At 39.5% G+C, this 23,898-nt stretch overlaps 1 protein-coding gene across 2 annotated transcripts; it reads right to left on the reverse strand.

Annotated features, from left to right (window-relative positions):
• Positions 1-158: 158 nt before the first annotated feature.
• Positions 159-23,878, reverse strand: GPN1 (GPN-loop GTPase 1). 2 transcript variants are annotated; one of them, XM_027555781.1, is made up of 14 exons: positions 23,736-23,877; positions 22,964-23,057; positions 17,668-17,707; positions 16,802-16,868; positions 15,900-15,937; positions 12,491-12,569; positions 12,187-12,281; positions 11,201-11,246; positions 10,199-10,345; positions 9,344-9,426; positions 7,958-7,997; positions 6,987-7,077; positions 3,621-3,728; positions 159-1,760 (listed from the first exon to the last, which is right to left on the reverse strand). In XM_027555781.1, the coding sequence occupies exons 1-14, from the start codon at positions 23,844-23,846 to the stop codon at positions 1,678-1,680; spliced, it is 1,122 nt and encodes a 373-aa protein (XP_027411582.1). In that variant the 5' UTR covers positions 23,847-23,877; the 3' UTR covers positions 159-1,677. The 2 variants fall into 2 exon arrangements, with proteins under 2 accessions (XP_027411582.1, XP_027411583.1); XM_027555782.1 differs by lacking the exon at positions 3,621-3,728 and having other exon boundaries at positions 23,736-23,878.
• Between the last annotated feature and the right edge of the window lie 20 nt (positions 23,879-23,898).

Raw genomic sequence — 23,898 nt, forward strand, 5'->3', positions numbered from 1 at the left:
TTCTGGCCTGGAGAATTCCATGGACTGTAGTCCATGGGGTCACAAAGAGTTGGACACAACCGAGCAACTTTCACTTCACTTCACTTCCCCTTATTTACTGATGAAAGTACACATCTGGTGGTTGGTTTCCAGAAAGTAGCCACTTAGTATTTAATTAGTTCACTTAGCAAACATTTATTGAGTACCCATTATGTACTGGGTCCTTTGCAAGGGATATACAGATGAGTAAGACTGTCTCTGCTGTTATGGAGCTTAGGCCAGATGATTTCCTCTTTAATGAAAAAGTATTCAAAGGCACTAGGGAAAAAAACAGGTATGTACAAGTTTGCTGTCCAAGTGGTTCCCTCTTAAAGAACAAATTCAAGTTCTTAGACCAGTGGTTCCCATTAGTTATATAGTATTGAAATTAATACTTTATGTAAAACAAAATATTCTTATTTTTAGAAGATTTAAATTGAAGAATAGGCACTAGATGGCCAAGGTTCAGGTACTCTGATAAAGAAGGTCATAAGAGCATTGATACCTGAGATTCACCTGGAATTCATCTGGAATTATGCCATAGGCTGTTTGAGTTAGAGCACTGTTCTGAACTTAGCATGCATCAGAATCCCCTGGAGGCCTTTTTAAAATAGACTGCTAGGCCCCACGCCCCACCCCCAGTTTCTGATTTTGGTCTTGAATGTCCCATTTCTGGTAACTTGCCAGATGATGCTGATGCTTCTGTTCCAGAGACCACACTTTGAGAGCCACTGAACTGAAATACAGGTTAGGCAGGAATAAAATGTCTTAAGAGAAATATTACTATGTTTTAAGATACTGTGAAGAATGTGGAGGCGAAGCAAACCCTTACCAGGGCTATTATGTGTGGAATGTGCACCTGACCCAAACCCATGCCCTTTGAGTAAATCACTAAGGAAGGACACACTGCATTAAAGTACAATACAAACAGGGCCTGGCTTCATTGCTCATTATTAGGTGTGGTGTGTACACAGAACTTCAGTAAACATCATGTGGCTTTAAATCTCTCTTCTGAACTGAAGTGACTATTTGTGATGATTTTCTTACTTGAAATGATGACAAGCAGGCTTACAACAGAGTGAAAATTAAAAACTCTTTATCTAAGCCACCATCTAAAGTAGAATTCTTACTAACTATGTGTTGCCCACTTTCTTCAGTGAACCTGATGTTCTATAATGAGCTCCCCAGTGGGAGGCACGTTTCATACTAACATTGACTGGTTGCCAAGGAGACTGCACTGTCATTCTGGACAAGCTCCTGTTTCCTCTCACCTTCTGATAAAAAGGAAGGGAACTCATGGTACAAGTTCAAAGGCAAATGCTCAGGAAGTAGAGGCTAGAGATCCAGCCTACTAAGTTCTCTGTTTCATCCATCAGTAGCAAAAGTATGTGAGTTCAAATGATACAACTTGCGGTTTTAGGCTCAAAGGGATATCAGTGTCCAAAAACAGAATATGCTTCCTTGCATAAATCCGAGGGGAAGGCCAATGGGAATTATTAGCAGGTCCAAATAATCTATTCTGGCTTCATCGGAGTCAGGAAGTTTCACTAGTAAGACAAACTGCTATTCTGAACAAAACCATCCTTTATAGATTGTAGCCCCCAGTCAGAGCTAAAGATAGTCCTTCACACAGAGTTCCAAAATTTTGAAATTTAGAAACTATTTGTTTTTCTTCCAGTACTGTGCCATTGATTCTTGCATAAAATTCTGGAATGCTGGCTCTTCGCGGCTTTCCTCTGTAACTATAAGGAAAAAAGAAGGTGAGTTATTTTCAGACTCTCCCCATTAGACCAGTGGATTAGAGCCACTGTCTCCCATCTATCAGAAATAGTACATGTAACCTTGAACAACATGGGCTTGAACTGCGTGAGTCCCCTTACACACAAACTTTTTTCAGTAGTACATACAGTATTACATAATCCACGGTTGATGAAATCCACAAATGCAGAACCAGAGTCGGAGGGCCAACTATAAGTTAGTTATATGAGGACTGTTAAAACTGTACCAAGGATAATAGGTACCCCAGCCCCTGAGTTGGTCAAGAGTCAACTGTACTCTTGCTAAGACACTCCATGTTCAATTCTCCCAATAAGGAAGTATTTCCTAGAAGCAGGTTCTATTTATCATGTTGCCCAAAATGTACAATTTCTTTGACCAATAGGTGGGGAGATGCTTCCCTCGTAAAGTAACTAAAATGAGATCCCACTCCTACATATTTTTAACTGAGAGTAATGAAAACCTGTGTCCACACAAAAACCTATTAACCAATCTTTATAGGAGTTTATTTACCACAGCTTAAACCTGGCAACAACCCAAATGTCAATTGGCTTGTGAATGGATAAACAAAGGCACATCCACATAATGGAATATTACTAAGCAATTTAAAAAAACATATTACTCATACATGCAATAACATGGAAGGATCACAAAAAGCATTATACTAAGTGAAAAAAGCCAAGTTAAATACTGTGATTCCACTTACATTACATTCTGGAAAAGGCAAAATTATAGGCACAAAAATCATATAAGTGGTTGCCAGAAACTGGTGTAGGGGAAGGGACTAAATAAAAATGGGCATGAGCGAACTTTTAGGGTGATGGAAGTGTTGTGTTTCTTGCTTATGATGGTAATTACTATAAGACTATATGTATTAAAATTCATCTAACTATATACTTGTGTTAGAGAAGACTCTTGAGAGTCCCTTGGAGTGCAAGGAGATCAAACCAGTCAATCCTAAAAGAAATCAACCCTGAATATTCACTGGAAGGATAGATGCTGAAGCTGAAGCTCCAATACTTCGGCCACCTGATGCAAAGAATGGACTCACTGGAAAAGACCCTGATGCTGCGAAAGAGTGAAGGCAGGAGGAGAAGGGGATGACAGAGGATGAGGTGGTTGGATGGCATCACTGACTCAATGGACATGAGTTTGAGCAAGCTCTGGCAGTTGGTGATGAACAGGGAAGCCTGGCATGCTGCAGTCCATGGGGTTGCAAAGAGTCAGACACAACTGAGTGACTGAACTGAACTATACACTTTAAAGGAGTGGGATTTATTATTTGTAAATTATACCTCAATAAATAGTATTAAATGAGGCAATTTACATGTTAGCATCCAGCACACTGAAATAAAGAGAGGTTTACCCTTGAGCACAGCAAGGACCTACAAGGGTTGTTTCAAGAAATAGACTCTGTCCACAGTCTATAAAACTATGCCACATAAAACCCTTTAGGGTTTCCAAAGCCATTCTCTCCTCAATGTTACAGTCCCTTCTGACTAATTTAGGTTCACTAAGGCCTCCTGTATTCTTAAAACAATTATAATAAACAATCCTGGGTTCCTCAAAATTGAGTTAGGACCTAAAGATGAGAAGACACAAGACTAAGAAAAGGCCATAATCAAGCTCAGTACTAACCATTCTTGTGGAAGGCCAGGAACTCTCAGTGTATGGAACTCCTTTCTGGTGCTATATCCTTTACCATTTCCTCTCTCCCCTATTACTGGCTGCATGGTTAAAGTCTCTCAATAACAGAAAGCTCCAGGCAAACAATGAGAGGATAAGCAGTTGTTCTGTTTTCATGAGTCACCTCAGCCACCTCTCACCTCTGTGGTCAATATCATCAGTATCACTGTCTGCTTCCTCATCCTCTTCATCCAAGGTTCCCCGAGTCAGGATCAAATCAGAAGGGTCCAGCACAGGAGATGAGCTGCCTGCATGTAAAATACTATCAGCAGCATATCAGGAACACAGGCCTCCTCAAAAGGGTAATTTTGAATCAGTAAGTAACTATGATTAAAAATTGGCAGGATGAAAGTGATCATGATAAAATGCAGTATCTTCTCTCTTCTAAATGTACTGTTCATACCATTAAACATTTCTACACTAGTTTATTTCACAAAGTGCCAGTAACCCAAGAAGTCTCATTTTTAAGTTGAGGAAAAACTCAACTCTCAAGAAGCTTGTCTTAGTAGTAATGTCATTTGTTTTTACTAGCTCTCAGCTTGAAAGCAGCTATGGTTTTTCCTATGAAGGCTAAAGACATGTGAGCAGACCCAGTGTGCTGGTAAGTCCAAAGTAAAAGTGTGGAGTGTTCAGGAAACTTCCTGATGGAAATTTAAGTTCAGAGAGGGTCTGAAGAGAACAGAGGGTGAAATGACAGAGGAGCTGAGTATTTTTCAAGAAAAGGAGAATTTATGATAAAAACCCTCCAGAAGACAGGCAGAGAAAGAATACCTCAACATAATAAAAGCCATATATGAATGATAAACCCACAGCGATCATTATCCTCAATGGTGAAAAATTGAAAGCATTTCCCCTAAAGTCAGGAACAAGAGAAGGGTGCCCACTCTCACCACTACTATTTAAGATAGTTTTGGAAGTTTTAGCCACAGCAATCAGAGAAGAAAAAGAAATAAAAGGAATCCAGATTGGAAAAGAAGAAGTAAAACTCTTACTGTTTGCAGATGACATGATCCTCTACATAGAAAATCCTAAACACTCCACCAGAAAATTACTAGAGCTAATCAATGAATATAGTAAAATTGCAGGATATTAAATTAACACACAGAAATCCCTTGCATTCCTATACACTGAGAAAACAGAAAGAGAAATTAAGGAAACAATTCCATTCACCATTGCAATGAAAAGAATAAAATACTTAGGAATAAATCTACCTAAAGAAACAAAAGACCTATATATAGAAAACTATAAAACACTGATGAAAGAAATCAAAGATGACACAAATAGATGGAGAAATATACCATGTTCACAGATTGGAAGAATCAATATAGTGAAAATAAGTATACTACACAAAGCAATCTATAGATTCAATGCAATCCCTATCAAGCTACCAACGGTATTTTTCAGAGAACTAGACCAAATAATTTCACAATTTGTATCAGAAATACAAAAAGCTTCGAATAGCCAAAGCAATCTTGAGAAAGAAGAATGGAACTGGAGGAATCATCCTGCCCGACTTCAGACTATACTAAAAAGCTACAGTCATCAAGACAGTATGGTACTGGCACAAAGACAGAAATATAGATCAATGGAACAAAATGGAAAGCCCAGAGATAAATCCTCACACCTATGGATACATTTTCTTTGACAAAGGAGGCAAGAATATACAATGGAGAAAAGACAATCTCTTTAACAAGTGCTGGGAAAACTGGTCAACCACTTGTAAAAGAATGAAAATAGAATACTTTCTCACACCATACACAAAAATAAACTCAAAATGGATTAAAGATCTAAACGTAAGACCAGAAACTATAAAAACTTCTAGAGGAAAACATAGGCAAAACACTATCTGACATAAATCACAGCAGGATCCTCTATGACCCACCTCCCAGAGTAATGGAAATAAAAGCAAAAATAAATAAATGGGACCTAATTAAACATAAAAGCTTTTGCACAATGAAGGAAACTATAAGCAAGGTGAAAAGACAGCCTTCAGAATGGGAGAAAATAATAGCAAATGAAGCAACTGACAAAGAATTAATCTCAAAAATATACAAGCAGCTCCTGCAGCTCAATTCCAGAAAAATAAATGACCCAATCAAAAAATAGGCCAAAGAACTAAACAGACATTTCTCCAAAGAAGACATACAAATGGCTAACAAACACATGAAAAGATGCTCAACATCACTCATTATCAGAGAAATGCAAATCAAAACCACAATGAAGTACCATCTCACGCCAGTCAGAATGGCTGCTATCAAAAAGTCTACAAACAATAAATGCTGGAGAGGGTGAGGAGAAAAAGGAACCCTCTTACACTGTTGGTGGGAAAGCAAACTAGTACAGCCACTATGGAGAACAGTGTGGAGATTCCTTAAAAATTTGGCACTAGAACTGCCATATGACCCAGCAATCCCACTGCTGGGCACACGCACCAAGGAAACCAGAATTGAAAGAGACATGTGTACCCCAATGTTCATCACAGCACTGTTTACAATAGCCAGGACATGGAAGCAACCTAGATGTCCAGCAGCAGATGAATGGATGAGGAAGCTGTGGTACATACACACAATGGAATATTACTCAGCCATTAAAAAGAATGCATTTGAATCAGTTCTAATGAGGTGGATGAAACTGCAGCCTATTATACAGAGTGAAGTAAGTCAGAAAGAAAAACATGAATACAGTATACTAATGCATATATATGGAATTTAGAAAGATGGTAATGATGACCCTATATGCGAGAAAGCAAAAGAGACACAGAAGTAAAGAACAGTCTTTCGCATTCTGGGAGAAGGCGAGGGTGGGATGATTTGAGAGAGTAGGGTTGAAACGTGTATATTATCATATGTGAAGCGGATCACTGGACCAGGTTCAATGCATGAGACAGGGTGCTCAGGGCTGGTGCACGGGGATGACCCTGGGGGATGGGATGGGGAGGGAGTTGAGAGGGGTATTCTAGATGGGGAACACATGTGCACCCATGGCTGATTCATGTTGATGTATGGCAAAAACCACTAAAATATTGTAAAGTAATTAGCCTCCAATTAAAATAAATTAATTTAAAAAAAAGAAAAAGAGGAGAAAAAAATGGAAAATTGAATATACTAATAGAAGTAAGCTCCCTACACAGGGAAACTAAATAAGGGCTGAGCTCCAATAGTCAGGAGAAAGTCTAATCAAGTGGGTTTGAGTCCTGAGCAGAGGATTCAGCTTGTTAGGGAATGGTCTCTAGGAGAACCTAACATCAAGCCATGTACCCTAAGGCCATGGGATGTCATGACCACTCCCTCTTCAGGAGCCTAAAAGGGTTAAAAAAGCTCAGTTGGGAAACAGGGTAGCCAATTACTTGTTGGATCTAGGATTTATCTAAATTGATTGACTGACATAAAATACCACATTTACTTTATCCTTTTCTCTTTCTCTCCCTTAAATCCAAGCACCTAACTACTAAGTGGAGACAACTGTACCCTTCTTTTAGTTCCTAACACCAGAAGACCCTCCAGTACCTGTGGCAGTTCCTGTGTCCAAGGCTACAGAGCCCATATCTTTCTGGAGGCGTTCCAGTTGTTCTTTCTGCTGCTGGCTCTGTGCACTGGCCTATATACATAGAAAAATATGTCATTATATTAAAAAAGAAGGCCCAAGTTAGATGCCAGACTTCTAATGGAAATGACAAATTATACAAACACTAGAGGCTACTTAAACAATGAGGGAGGTAAGAGATGAATGATGACAGAAACACTAAGCAGTGTGGGCCCATATTAGCATAAATTCATTCCAGAGGGCTCTGCAGACTGTATTAGAGGTTTCAGAAATTCAACACAAAATCTTCAAAAGAACCCTCAAGCAGACACAGCAGGAAGGCTAAATGATAAGATGTTCAATGGAGCCAATGGGGACAGGACACCTGATCATTTGGGGTAAGAGTTATGAACTGCTGTTAAACAAAATTCTACAACAGCCTTTAAATGGACCTTGGAGTCAGGGTAGAGGTGTAGCACTAGAAGGGCTCAGCACACATAACAGGAAAAACCTGATTTTTATTACTTCAAATTTAGAGAAGGGAAAAAGAGACCTTTCTGCATCCAGACAGCATACATACAAATTTACAGGTCAAATTAACAAGTATCTAAAGGATACACTGTATCTAAAAGATACAAGTATCTTCACAAGTATCTAAGTGAAAGTGAAAGTCGCTCAGTTGTGTCTGATTCTTTGCAACCCCATGGACTATACAGTCCATGGAATTCTCCAGGCCACAACACTGGAATGGGTAGCCTTTCCCTTCTCCAGGGGATCTTCCCAACCCAGATATCAAACCCAGGTCTCCTGCATTGCAGGCGGATTCCTTACCAGCTGAGCTACAAGGGAAGACCTTACAAGTATCTAAAGGATATACCAAAACAAAATCACTTATGATAGATGGGTTGCGACTGTTTTTTAGTAGCCCTAAAACACAAACAGCTTCTTATCTTACCAGTGATTTCTTCAGACGTTCATATTCAGGACGATACTCTCTGGAAAGAGAAACACTCTAAATCCCTTTGATTAATACTGACAAATTATACAAATACTAGAGGCTACTTAAACAATGAGGGAGATAAAAGATGAATGATGACAGAAACACTAAGCAGTGTGGGCCCTGCCTGCTCCCATGTCACTTCTATTTTCCTAGTACTTTGACGATAACAAAAGATCTTATGCTACCAAACATCAGATGTAACAACTCTTAGTCACTAAAACTCTATCCCTAAGGAATTAAAAGCAAGGTGCCTGACCCCCACCCTGAAACCAGCAAAGAGACAAAAGACTGACTGCTGAGCTGGGAAGATCAACTCTGGAGAGACCATGACTGATGAGTTCATCATACACTTGGATGAACATGAATAAAAGATGTTTAAATGATGAGTAAAAGAAGGTAGGCCTACTCAGGAAGCAGTATATAAATTATGTCGTTCATCTGGGCAACAATGAAAGGATACAGAAAAGAGCCTATCCTGAGGCTTTGATAACACTCACACAAAAAAAAACAACAACCCACAACGCTTGTCTGATGAACAAAAAATAATGTGTCTGAAAATAATAATGTGGCTATTAGGATCTTACTAAGTATGAAGCTTGCTAGAAAGCAGCCAGTTATCAGGCCTAAGAAAGTGTATAGGTGCTCCGACTCCACTTTCCTTTAGATAAATTAGAACTCGAATATTAACCATGACAACAGTTATAACAATCATTTATAAAGAAATATGTTTTCCATTTGTTGGCAATTATGCTAGGTGCTTTAGGTATATCATCTCAAATAATCTCAAATAATCCTCACAATGACCAATCTTAACAATAAATGCTACAGTTACTCATTTATTAAATGAAGGAAAAATCTAACTCATGTCTATCTGACTCCAAAGTCTATGTTCTTAATCGGGGGTCAACAAATGTGGCAAACAGGCCAAATCCAGCCCACTGTCTATTTTTATAAATAAAGTTTTATTGGAACACAGCCCCACCCAATTGTTTAGGAATTGTCTATAGGTGCTTTTACATCACAATGACAGAGTTATTACGGTCCACAAAGCCAAAAATTTTAATATCTGACTTTTACAATGTCTGATGACTCCTGCTCTTCATCATTCAATAAAGTGAAGATTTTATATTATTGTGGGGTCTTTTTATATTATTGTTTGTTTTTTTTTTAATCTAATGGGTACTTGTTAACCCTAAATGTGATGAGACCCAGTACACATCTGCATGGCAAATATAATACAAACATTATGAAAACCAAAACATTTTGCCTGACAAAACTGCTGTCATATCAGAATTGTGAGTAACTAAGAATGCCATCAATTAAATGTTCTTTTGTCCTCACCTTTCATATTCTTCTGTGGCACTGGCAACTTGCACGAAGAGTTCATCTAAACCTGTACCCAGGACAGCAGACACACCCACCACCTGCCAAAAGCATCATTAATGCCACTGAGGAAACAACAGCATATTTTTAAACAGTGTACATTATTTGGTTCAAATTTCATAAAATCTTCATAGAAGAAGTTTGGATATGTTAAGAAGTCCCTGGCAAAGAATGACGCTAAAAGAATACAGAACAGCATGCTTACTCAAAAGTCATGGAAATAAAAAATTTTTTAATTTTTTAAGTTTAAAAGTCATGGTAATAAGTCCATGGAAAGTAGAGAACTGAAAAAGAAAATGAGGACCAAACAAGCAGCAGTTCTTTTCATCTGTTCCCTATCACATCAAACGACAGTCTGTTCTCTATAAAAATTAGTATCTCAATGTTTTTGCTTGGGCAGTGAACATACTCCTTGCTACCCATACCCTCTTTTGCTTACACAAATCTTACCCTTCCTTCAAAGCACACCTATATGTGCTATATCCTCCAAAATCCCTCATTTCAAAAGTGATCTACCACCTAACCACTATCAGGCCAACTTTATATCTTTCTTAAGATATCACAATATGAGTTACAATACATTATATTTCAACTCTGTGTTTAGTCTTCTCTCCTAACTAGACCATAAAATCTCTGAAGGTAGGGTCTCTATCATATTTATCTATTAAATCTCCAGTTTTTAATAAGCAATGCCTTATAAATTACTTTTCGGAAGGTAATGAATTTCCTCTCCAAAGATATGTTCAAAGCCAGTCCTTTGGATTAACAGGTTAACTGGAGAGATGGACAGCATAAACAAGAGAGAAAGTTTACCCTGAGTGAGCTGTAAAACTCATCTAACACCAGGCTCATTGAACGAGTCAGGTTACTGACGTATGTAGTCTCTTGATTCAAAGCATCTTGGAAAGCCTCAAAATCCTGCATCCATTCCACTGCAAAGCTGTGGTCAATGATGTCAGTCTGTACCAGAGAGAAGACAATTAACAGCAACCAGAGATGAGGTCAGATCCCAAACAATGGGAAATTTTATTAAAAAAAATTTTTTAACTAATTTTTTAATTAAAAATTTTATTTTTAATTAAAAAAATTTTTTAAACTTTTGGCCACATCTCACAGCATGTGGATCTTAGTTCCCTGACCAGGGATTGAACCTATCCCCTGCAGTGGAAGTATGGAGTCTTAACCACTGGACCATCAGGGAAGTTCCTTCTCCCAATTTCTTTTAATTAAGTGGTGACAACAAAGAGCAATCATTCATAGATTTTCCTTCTCTGCTTCCCCCATTTCCTCCTCCACTGAAACAAGCCACAAAGAGCCAAGAATGCTGTGCAGTATAAATAATTAAATGAAGATCTGTATATTCCAGGTTAAAACAGACCCTTTACTATCCACTGCCAAGTGACCATGGCCACAGTGGAGGCCAGCATTTTCCAGGCTCCAAAGTCAAGTACACAGTCTCTTGCATTCTGGCCAACAACCAACCACAGAGAAGTTTTGGTTTTGTTTTAATTGCCACTCCCCACAGGCTGGCAGTCCCTCCCCCACTTACAGAGTCCTGATCTTGAGGGATAACCCATATGCTATGGACCAGGAGTTACTCTATTTAGCCTAAAATAACTTTGGAGAAGAATCAGTGACATATAGTGTATTCATTCAATTTAATTGAGTCCATTTCTGAGAAGTGCTCACAACTTTGCTTTCAGTTAGCTTCAATCTGCTCTGCAGCATCTGAAATCATCCTTCTCACCTAACCAAATTTCTAACACAAGGTTCTGATGAAATATTCAGGCAAGACTGGAAGAAGACTCCACTTACTTTATTCATGACCACAATAAAAGGCAGCTTGGTTTTGTATAAGATGCTGAAAATCAAATATGAAGGCATTATTAGTAAAAGCACTTAAGCTCCTGCTTGTGTTATTAATCCAATGAAGCTGAGTAATTAAAAGGGAGAGGGGTTCAGACTCTAAACACAGGTATCCATTCTCACACGGCACTCACGTGTGCTCTCATCCCAAGCAGGAAACCACCACCACTAAGCAACTGACACACATACACACTCTCTCCTATTCTTGGAGTAATAATGCTTTGGTACTGATCCTGGGTATGTTTATGTGTGTATGTATGTGTGTTGTTTTTCACCAAATTAACTGTCTATTAAACAGTTACTATGAAGATAAAATCATGCTGTCAAATATCAGATTTCTATTTGGACCAGGATTTCTTGTGTTTAACAGGAAGGAATATCCCTGGTCACATTAGAAGAGACAAAGTGGAGTGCTTGCTTTTTGCAAATGCCTAAAATTAAACTCAGTGTTAATAATTGCCCACCTTGCTCCTAGGTCTAATGCACTAACATAGCCTAGTAGGGCATGCCCTTCCTCTCCTAATAGCCCCACGCTTGAGAAAATATGTGCATGCAGAATCACGGATGAATCTTTTAATTCAGTCTCTCCTCATGTTATAATCTCATTTTTCCTAGCACAAAAAAAAAAAAAAAAAAAGGCATTTAGACCAGAGCCTCTATTCTATTCAGAACTGGATTTCATTCAACTGGGGGCAATGCATCTACCAGAAGGTGCATTTTCATTCATCACCTGTTCTGTAATAAGCAAAGGAGAAAGACGACCAGGGGCTGATGCCAAGGCATATGTGCTTCTCTTCCCTTACCAACCCAGAAACACTAAAGGGTGTGGGCAGCACAAACCGAGAGGGAAGCACTCAGGACTCAAAAATGAAGGAAAAGAAGTAATGGAGACTTCACTTCTTGACACAACACTATGCCCAACAATAATGTATTACCTGCAGGCATAGAGCATATTGGACATGAAGGTCACTGGGTTGGTACTTCGAGATGTGTCCATTACATAAATGACAATCGTTGGAAACGAGGATGCCTAAAGCCACAGAATAATCACAGCTTTAGTCAAAAGGTCCTTGACCTGTCCCCAAACTCTTCTCCTACCCTCTGTGGAGAGGAAGAACCACTCTAGGAGGGTGTGCAGAGCTCTATGACTCTATCCCACGTAAGTTCCCAGGCAGAACGATGAAGTTTTTCTGTCTGGCTCTCTACTTAACCCTCAGTAACAAGTCCTAGAATACTCACCAGGGCCTCAGTGATAATTGTCCCAGAAGCTGACCATGTGAATACCTCAATCTGTCCAGGTGTGTCAATCAAGACATACCTGTGTCAAAAAAGGTCATAAAAGAAGTTTTTACTTGTGCATTCTGAAAGATATTCCAGACCACAAAACAGTAACATCTGGGCATTTAAGACAAGAAATAACCTCCCATGCCAAGTCTCACATCTTCCCATTGCCATTAAAGTGAAGACCACATTCCCCCAGGCTTTGGTCAGTGTCCAGTGTTCAGGTTCATTGGCAAGAGCAGCAATATATCAGTGCTGCAAACAGTCATAGAGGAAACTGACAGTTTTAGAAACACACTGCATTAAAAATGAGAGATAAGCAAAGTAAAAGTGAAGTCGTTCAGTCGTGTCTGACTCTTTGCGACCCGTGGACTGTAGCCCACCAAGCTCCTCCATCCATGGGATTCTCCAAGCAAGAATACTGGAATGGGTTGCCATTTCCTTCTCCAGGGGATATTCCCAACCCAGGGATCAAACCCAGGTCTCCCACATTGCAGGCAGACGCTTTAACCTCTGTGCCACCAGGAAGCAAAACCAGTATGTAAATCTCTTGGGAAACCTGTTTACTTAGCGGTGGGTTTGGAGGAAAATGGAGGAAAGGGAAGAAGAGAAAAAGAAGGTGGTAACTAAAGAAGAGGGTCTCTTCTTGAGGGGATGCAGTGTTCTAAACTTGTGGTGATGGCTGTACAATTCTATAACTACCATAAAAGCCACAGAATTGCACAATTAAAATGGGTAAACTGTATGGCACATGAACTATATCTCAATAAAGCTGTTTGTAAAAAAGAACAAAGATTCACTCATACACGGACAATTAACTGACAACAAAGGAGCCAAGAATATACAATGGAGAAAGGGAAGTCTCTTCAAGAAATGGTGTTGGGAAAATCAGTCATATGCAAGAGAATGAAACCAGACCACTCCACATACAAAAATTAACTCAAAATATATGAAAAACTAGAATGTAACACCTGAAAGAAAACAGAGGCAGTAGCCTCACTGCCATCTGTCTTAGTGAAGTTTTTGGGGATTGGACACCAAAGGCAAGGAAATCAAGAGCAAAAATAAAAGATGAGACTACAAATGAAAAAGCTTCTGCACAGCAAAGGAAAACATCATCAAAACTAAAAGGTGGGAATTCTCTGGTGGTCCTGTGGTTAGGACTTGGCACTTTCACTGTGGTGGCCCAGGGTTCAATACCTGGCTGGGGAACTAAGATCCCACAAGTCACTGGACATGGCTAAAAAAAAAAACCCAAAGGCAACCTACTGAACAGCAGAAAATATTTGCAAATCACATCTGATTAGGGATTGGTATCCAAAATACATAAAGAACACATACAATTCACAAAACAACATGATTCATAAATGAGAGAGGATCTAATATGTAGACATTTCTCCAAAGAAGATACACAGATAGTCAATCGGCACATGAAAAAGATGTTCAACATCACTAATTACTAAGGAAATGCAAATCAAAACCACAGTGAAATGTCACCTCACATTTGTTAGAACAGCTCTTACTTATCGAATACATAACAAATAACAAGTGTTGAAGCAAATGTACAAAAAAAGAAACACTTGTACACTGTTAGTGGGAGTATAAACTGGTACAGCCACTATGAAAAACAGTAGGAAGATTCCTCAAAAACTGAAGGGTAGAGCTACCATATATGATTCAGGAATTCCACTTCTGGGTATTTATCCAAAGAATATAAAAACACTAATTAGAAAAAATATACACACCCGTATGTTCATTGCAGCACTATGTACAACACCCAAGACCCAGAAGCAACTTAAGTGTTCACCGATGGATGAATGGATAAAGAAGACGTGGTATACACATAGTAGAAAACTATTTAGCCATACAAAAAGAATGAAACCCTGCCATTTGTGACAACATGGATGATGCTAAGTAAAACAAATCAGAAGCAAAAAGACAACTACTGTACAATTTCACTCGTAAGTGGAATAATCTGGGAAAAGGAGAGAAAGAATGAAACAAAGAGAAAAGAAAACCAACCAAAAGCAAGTTCACAGATAGAGAACAAATCAGTGGTTACCAGAGGGAAAAGGGGTTGTGGGTGGATCAAAGCGGTGAAAGGGATCAACTATGGTGACAGATGATAGCTGGCCTTTGGGGGTGATCACTCTGCAGTGTACACAGACATTAAATTATAATGTGTACTGGAAATTTATTAAAAAAAAAAAAAGGCAAAAAATTCGAATAGCCATTTCTCCAAATATATACCAATGGCTAAGAAGTACATTAAAAGATGCTCAACATCATTAATCATTTAGGAAATACATACCATAAACACAATGTGACACCACTTCATACCCACTAAGATGGCTCTAATCAAAAACAGTAGTAAGTACTGATAAGTATGTATAGAAAATGGAACCCTCAATGCATGTATGTTGTAAAATGGTGCCTGCAGCCACCAGGAGCTTGGAGGAACAGGGAATAGAATGAATGTTAATGAGAATGGGGTTCTTTTGGAGATGAAAATGTTTTGAAATCAGGTGATTATGATCAATGCACAACTTTGTGAATATACCAAAAACCACTAAACTGTATACTTTTAAAGAGTGTACTTCATGGTCTGTGAATTCATACTGTAATAAAGCTATTACTTTAAAAGAAAACCTACTCCTATATGATCCTTTTTTTGTAAAAACACCTTATCCAGCCATCCTTCTATCTATGTACATATAAACAGAAACACCTGGGATGATAAATCACTGCTACTATATCCTCATAGTAGCAATAATGATAAAAATGATTGTTATTTCTAATGATAAGAAGGGTGATAGCTTCCTATTTTAAATCTATGCATGGTATGAAATAGTCACAGTAATATCTATACTCTTTACAAAAACAAATTATCTTCCTTTCTTTTAAAAAAGCAAACCTATTAAAAATTTAACAACAGTTAATCACAGACAATGATAATAAGAATACTACTCTATTTTATTTTTAAATACTTTTTAGTTAAAAAATAGTCTCTCTGAATCATGTGAATTATATTACTTTAATCAAGGATTAGAACGGTATTTCAGACACTTTAATGCCAACAAGCAAGAGAAGGCAACTGAACAAGTAAGTTGACTCAAATTCTAAAGATATCTCCTAAGAAGCCAGAACCATATTCCAAAGTGATTGGGGGTGGGATTCTATTAAACTGAGCTCCACACTGTAGAGCATCTCAATGACTGGTCTTCTTGCCCACAGTTTTTTCACTTGTCATGGTTTCATCTCAAACTTCACTCTTTCAAAACTTGATAGTATCCCAAAATCTTTCAAAAAAACCTAGAAACACATCTACCACAGAGTAATAAATAGGCATTAGACTGAAATCACTTACTTAGACATGTTCTGGGCCTTCTCAATAAATTTCATCACCTAAAGGAGAAAGATGTCAATTACAACAAGATCCAAGTTCAACAAAAAAAAATTACAGGGCCCTGTCCAGAGTGGCCCACCTCACAGGCACCATTAACAACTGAATCTCTATGTTCTGCATCTGAGGACACCAACTAACATGCTCATGGAACTAAAAAAACAAAGCCACACCTGCAGCACCACAACACCCTGGAGCACAGGGCAAGGGCCTGAGGAGCTGAAGACTTGATCTGTCAGTACCAAGTCTCTTTCCTGGTGCTTTGGTAAAGTGTTAACAGCTTGTCTCACTGAGTGAAACCGAGGTTAAAAAAAAAATAGTGATGCAAAACTCTCTTAAGGAAGTGGAATGTGACAGAGAAAAGCTAACAGATGACAACTATCTGCTGCAAGTGAAAAGCCCCATAATCATTCCATTCTCTGCCTGGCAGACCTTCCCACTCCCCATCCCTCCAACCCATCCTTGGGGTAAAACTGCACAGATGAAGAATAGAACCCAGGGGGATTCCATGGAGGTCCAGTGGTTAGGACTCTGTGTTTTCAATGCCAAAGACCCAGGATTCAATCCCTGGTTGGGGAACTAAGATCCTGCAAGCCACATGGCCAAAAAAAAAAAAAGAGAAAGAGCAAAAGAACTCAAGCCTCTTAGGTGTCTGCTTTGTTGGCTGCCACAAACATTCAGTGTGAAGTCTCTCGCCATGTTGATCATCCTCACATTGCCTACTTCTCTGTCCACCAAAATGCCTCCTTATGTTCTATATGGACATCCAGATGGATTGCCCTTCTTTCCCGATGTGATCAAGCTAAGGCATTTAAGAGTCACAAGTTTTAACACAGCCATGTCTATGTAAATAGAGACAGATATACCTGATCAAATCTGGTAGCAAAGAGATTGAGTGAGGTCACTATGCCACCATTAGGTCCAAGTCCATACCTAGACATTAAGTTAAGGATTTAAATTGCTTATAGATCAATTTAGATGATAAAGTTTATTATCTTGACAATCACACACACACACACACATACAAACCCAGCATAACATTAGTGTTCCATTGACTAGAATGAACCACACAATCTTAACCTCATAGGGAAACATTCATTATTGATGTCTACCTCATTCATTTATTGTTTAAAAATGGCCACATAAAATGGGGCCAAATGGAATGGACAGACATTTCAGGCATTGACAGCCTGAGAGTATTAGCCATGAAGACCGTCTATGTACCACTCCTTGCTCTGATTCTCACTCTTCAAGTCACCTGAGGATTGGAGTCAGTCTTCCTACTCAGTAGGACCTAAAGGGAAAGTACACATTTTATGGGCAATGTACTAAGAGTTGACCAACCCAAAACTTAGAGTTGATCTTACTAACCTTTGAGTTTCCCAGTCTAAAGAGATGGTGACCAACAGCTGTATCCAAGGCAATACTACCTTGTGGACCCAGGCACACCACCAGCTAGCCGTGCATCCTCTGTGCTAATCACAACATCCTGCAGTTTGGGACAAAGGCATAAAATGGAACTCACAAACTGAAATAGGATGTCTAACCACCTACAATGCCTCTCCTCATATTCATCATCCCTCCTCTTTATAAAGTTACTTGAAAGCTATCAAATGCTTTTGCTAGTATACTTCACAAGGAAAGGCACAGATATTTTTTCAAAGCTACACAATACACAGACAGTAACTAACCAGGGATGAGCCAACATCAAAGTAGATGTGGAAAAGGATACTGTTTCATGACTTCTTTATACTTCACAGTATCACGAATGTCTGTGAGGGGAAAAAAAACAAAGAAATGGAATTTAACACATAAGAAACAATACAATTTGAGACTCTCTTAATATCTAAGCCAATTGACCTCTCAAGTCATCTCTGCTTCCTCTGAGGAAATAAATCAGTTTCTCTCTTAGCATCCAAGTCACTTTTCAAATCTGTTTCCTAAATTTTCAAGCTAAGATCACTGATTGTGATAGCAAAAGAAGCAAGTTCAGGAACAGACTAGGAGGACAAAAGGTACCCTGGAAGTATCTTCCCTCCCAACAAGAAACTGAAACCAGCTTTTGAAGCTTCTATGCTCAGCACTGTCTTTTAGTAACCTCTCCAGCTTCACACTGGTTTACTTCCTTATGGCCAAGGATAACTGCCAAGTAACCCAAGAAGAAGGCTAGGCTAGGAGCTCTCTGGTTACAGTAGGGATGGTCTGAGATGAAAAGAAAAGTTCTATACAACTTAAATACTTTCTCAGTGACCATATATATAGAAAAAGGGAGTTAAATCAAGAAAAAAGGCTTATTTTTTACTCCTCACTTACTGGTAACTAAGTTAAAGCAGATAACATTTTTATAAAGGCATTAACTTGGGGAGTGGATGTCAGGGAGAGAAATAAGTGATGGAGATTAAGAGGTACAAACTTTCAGTTACAAAACAAATGAGTCATGGGAGTGAAATGTACAGTGTGGGGAATATAGTCAATAATAATATAGTACTGTTGTATGGTGACAGATATTAACTAGATTTGTCATAGCAATCATTCTGAAATGTTTACAGATATTTCAAATTAGTATGTTGTGTACCAGGAACTAATGATAATACTTTGGCAGGTCACTTACACTGAAAGACAAACAAACACACAGAAAAAGTAGACTGGATTTGTAGTTATCAGAAGTGGGTGCGGAGGGAGGGAACAATTGGATGAAGGTAGGCAAAAGGTATTAACTTCCAATGCTAACACCAATAAACACTAGAGATGTAATATACAATATTATAAATGTAACAAGCACTGCTATATGTTACATGTGAAAGCTATTAAGAGTTCTCATAACAAGGGAAAAAAGATTTTGCATTCCTTTAATTTTATATCTATATGAGACGATAGATGTTCACTACCCTGGTGCTGGGAAAGATTGACGACAGGAGGACAAGGGGATGACAGAGGATGAGATGGTTAGATGGCATCACCGACTCAATGGACATGAGTTTGGGTAAGCTCTGGGAATTGACGATGGACAGGGAGGCCTGGCGTGCTGCAGTTCATGTGGTCGCAAAGAGTAGGACACAACTGAGCAACTGAACTGAACTGAAACTTACTATGATAATCACTTCCTGGGTTTGTAAATCAAACCATTATGTTATACAACTTAATCATATACAATGCTGTATGTCAATTATATCTCAATAGAACTAGAAAAAAATTTATTTGGATGGAATTCAAAATAAAAAGGAAATTGATTTATTCAGTAATATCTAACTAGACCTATGCAGCAGTTGGTAGACCTACACCAACAAATACTGCTCCTTGGAAGAAAAGCTATGACCAACCTAGACAGCATATTAAAAAGCAGAGACATTACTTTGCCAACAAAGGTCCCTCTAGTCAAAGTTATGGTTTTCCCAGTAGTCATGTATGGATGTGAGAGTTGGACTATAAAGAAAGCTGAGCACCGAAGAATTGATGCTTTTGAACTATGGTGTTGGAGAAGATTCTTGAGAATCCTTTGGACTGCAAGGAAATCCAACCAGTCCATCCTAAAGGAAATCAGTCCTGATTATTCACTGGAAGGACTGATGCTGAAGCTGAAACTCCAATACTTTGGCCACCTGATGGGAAGAGCCAACTCACCGGAAAAGACCCTGATGCTGGGAAAGACTGAAGGCAGGAGAAGGGGATGACAGAGGATGAGATGGTTGGATGGCATCACTGACTCAATGGACATGAGTTTGAGCAAGCTCGGGGAGTTGGTGACGGACAGGGAAGCCTGGCAAGCTGTAGTCCATGGGGTCACAAAGAGTTGGACACGACTGAGCGACTGAACTGAACTGAGCCTTTAAGTGAAAAGATGGAAACATTTTTTCTCCAAAATTGTTCTCATAATGATTTCTGGTTCTTAATACCAGGTCTTCCTTAATCCTCTGTTGTCCCCTTCTCCTCCTGCTTTTAATCTTTCTCAGCATATGGATATGTCTGGTGGTGAAAGTAAAGTCCAATGCTGTGAAGAACAATATTGCACAGGAACCTGGAATATTAGATCCATGAATCAAGGTAAATAGTAAGTGGTCAAACATGATATGGCAAGAGTGAACATCAACATTTTAGGAATCAGTGAACTAAAATGGACCGGAATGGGCAAATTTAATTCAGATGACCATTATATCTACTACTGTGGGCAAGAATCCCTTAAAGAAGTGGAGTAGCCCTCAGAGTCAACAAAAGAGTACAAAATGCAGTACTTGGATGTATTCTCAAAAATGAAAAAATGATCTCTGTTCATTTCCAAGGCAAACCATTCAATATCACAGTAATCCAAGTCTATGCCCCAACCACTAAAGTCGAAGAAGCCGAAGTTGAATGGTTCTATGAAGACCCACAGGACCTTCCAGAACACACACACACACACACACACACACACACACATATACACACACACACACACAAATGTCCTTTTCATTATAGGGGACTGGAATGCAAAAGTAGGAAGTCAAGAGATACCTAGAGTATCAGGCAAGTTTGACCTTGGAGTACAAAATGAAGCAGGGCAAACGCTAACAGAGTTTTGCCAAGAGAACGCACTGGTCATAGCAAACACACTCTTCCAAAAACACAAGCGATAACTCTAAACATGGACATCACCAGATGGTCAATACCAAAATCAGATTGATTATGTTCTTTGCAGGCAAAGATGGAGAAGTTCTATACAGTCAATAAAAACAAGATGGGGAGCCAACTGTGGCTCAGATCATGAACTCCTTATTGCAAAATTCAGACTTAAAGAAAGTAGGGAAAAGCACTAGGCCATTCAGGTATGACCTAAATCAAATCCCTTATACTTATACAGTGGAAGTGACAAATAGATTCAAGGGATTAGATCTGATAGAGTGCCAGAAGAACTATGGACGGAGGTTTCTAACACTGTACAGGAGGCGGTGATCAAAACTATCCCCAAGAAATGCAAAAAGGCAAAATGGTTGTCTGAGGAGGCCTTACAACTAGCTGAGAGAAGAAGAGAAGCTAAAGGCAAAGGAGAAAAGGAAAGATATGCCCATCTGAATGCTCAAGTTCCAAATAATAACAAGGACAGATAAGAAAGCCTTCTTAAGTGAACAATGCAAAGAAATAGAAGAAAACAATAGAATGGGAAAGACCAGAGAGCTCTTCAAGAAAATCAGAGATAACAAAGGAACATTTCATGCAAAGATGGGCACAATAAAGAACAGAAACGGCATGGACCAACAGAAGCAGAAGATATTAAGAAGAGGTGGCAAGAATACACAGAAGAACTGTACAAAAGAGTCTTGACCTGGATAACCATGATGGTGTGATCACTCACCTAGAGCCAGACATCCTGGAGTGTGAAGTCAAGTGGGCCTTAGGAAGTATTACTACAAACAAAGCTAGTGGAGGTGATGGAATTCCAGCTGAGCTACTGAAAATCCTAAAAGATGTTGCTGTTAAAGTGCTGCACTCAATATGCCAGCAAATTTAGAAAATTCAGCACACAGGACTGGAAAAGGTCAGTTTTCATTCCAATCCCAAAGAGAAGGGTAATGCCAAAGAATGTTCAAACTACCACACAATTGCACTGATTTCACATGCTAGCAAGGCTTCAAGCTAGGCTTTAACAGTATGGAACCAGAACTTCAAGATGTACAAGCTAGATTTAGAAAAGGCAGAGGAACCAGAATCAAATTGCCAACATCCATTGGATCATAGAAAAAGTAAGGGAACTCCAGAAAAACACTTACTTCTGCTTCATTGACTATGCTAAAACCTTTGATTGTGTGGATCACAACAAACTGGAAAATTCTTAAAGAGATGGGAATACCAGACCACTTTACCTGCCTCCTGAGAAACCTGTATGCAGGTCAAGAAGCAACATTTAGAACTGAACATGGGACAACAGACTGGTTCCAAATTGGGAAAGAAGTACATCAAGGCTGTATATTGTCACCCTGCTTATTTAACTTAGATGCAGAGTACATCATGAGAAATACTGGGCTGGATGAAGCTCAAGCTGGAATCAAGATTGCTAGGAAAAATATCAATAACCTCAGATATGCAGATAACACCACTCTAATGGCAGAAAGCAAAGAGGAACTAAAGAGTCTCTTGATGAAGGTGAAAGAGGACAGTGAAAAGGCTGGCTTAAAACTCAACATTCAGAAACTAATGGCATCTGGTCCCATCACTTCACAGCAAATAGATGGGGAAACAATGGAAACAGTGACAAACTTTATTTTCTTGGGCTCCAAAATCACTGCAGATGATGACTGCAGCCATGAAATTAAAAGACACTTGCTCCCTGGAAGAAAAGCTATGATAAACCTAGACAACATATTAAAAAGCTGAGGCATTGCTTTGCAGACAAAGGTCCATATAAAGCTATGATTTTTCCAGTAGTCATGTACGGATGTGAGAGTTGGACCACAGAGAAGGCTAAGCACCAAAGAATTGATGCTTTCAAACCTGGTGCTGGAGAAGACTCTTGAGAGTCCCTTGGACAGAAAGGAGATCAAAGCAGTCAACCCTAGAGGAAATCAACCCTGAATATTCACTGGAAGGACTGATGCTGAAGCTGAAACTTCAATACTTTAGCCACCTGATGGGAAAAGCCAACTCATTTGAGAAGATCCTGATGCTGGGAAAGATCGAAGGCAGGAGGAAAAGGGGACAACAGAGGGTGAGATGGTTGGATGGTAACACTGACTCAATGGACATGAATTTGAGCAAATTCCAGTAGATGGTGAAGGATAGGAAAGCCTGGCGTGCTGCAGTCTATAGGGTCTAAAAGAGTTGGACACGACTGAGCAACTGAAGGACTGAACAACAATAACAAGGAAGGGGAGGGAGTAAACAAAGGAAAAAATGGTAACTAGGAAAAAGGCTGTTTCAGGATACTAGCAAATCTAAGGGAAATGAAATCAGGCAGTTTAGAAAACATTAAAAATGAAAGTATTGAAGATGGGTAGGATAGGTTGACAGCTTCCCATTCTCTAAGAAATTTTACACAAGTTCTGGCAGAGTTTACTCACCAATATTGGCAGGAAAGGGAACTTCATGCACAGCTGGGTCCAGGTTGATCACATAAGGTGGACACCCTTGACTATGCAGATATCCTGTGAGCCTCTGCAGTGACATGGAGAGAGGGATAGACTGAGACCAAGAGCAGGACAAAGGGACAAGAGTGAACTTCCTCTCCTTTATCCAACTTACCAGAAGAATTGTACTTCCATTTCCCTCTACCTTATTCGTCTCTGATCTCCACCTACAACATTCACTCTCAGTTGAAATGCTACCTTTCTTCGTCACACATCCAAGAGTCTCCTCTACACTCCATCACTTAACTTGGAGCGGGGGTGGGGTTTCTATCTCCCCGCCAAAATAGTAGCTCCACCTAAGCGGGAACTTTGTCATTTCTGCCGTATCCCCAGTGCCTGAAACATTGCAGGCATCCCAGAAAGAATTCTTTAGAAATCTACACTTTAGAAACGCAGCTCTCTATTAACCGCCAGAATTCCTTTAAGCCTCTGCCTTGTGGAGTTGGCAATAACATGACAATTCCTAAACCAACTACAGTCGTACCAAATCGGCACTGAGGGTGCGTAGAAGAGTCTAAATGAACCCAGGTTAGGATCTGAGAAGGCTTCCCGGAGAAAGAAACCGGAGTTGCCGGTATGTCCCTGAAAGCAGGCATCGGTTCCTTCCAACTCCCCAGAGAGACCTCCCTCCCTTTTTCCCCTGGCCTTACTCCCACCACAGACAACTTCTCGCGCGCCCCGACTACGCCCGCGCCATGTAGGTCACCTGTACAAAGGTGGTTTTCCCAGACCCCGCCATTCCCAACACCAACAGACACGCGGGGGGCCGAGGACCCCCTGATGCTTGAGATTCCGTGGCAGATGCGGGCGCGGCCATCTTGTCCCTGGCTCCGCCCACTAGACAATAGAGACGCTACTTGCTAGAGAGA

The sequence above is a fragment of the Bos indicus x Bos taurus genome, chromosome 11, assembly GCF_003369695.1.
Source record: "Bos indicus x Bos taurus breed Angus x Brahman F1 hybrid chromosome 11, Bos_hybrid_MaternalHap_v2.0, whole genome shotgun sequence".
Lineage (NCBI taxonomy): Eukaryota > Metazoa > Chordata > Mammalia > Artiodactyla > Bovidae > Bos > Bos indicus x Bos taurus.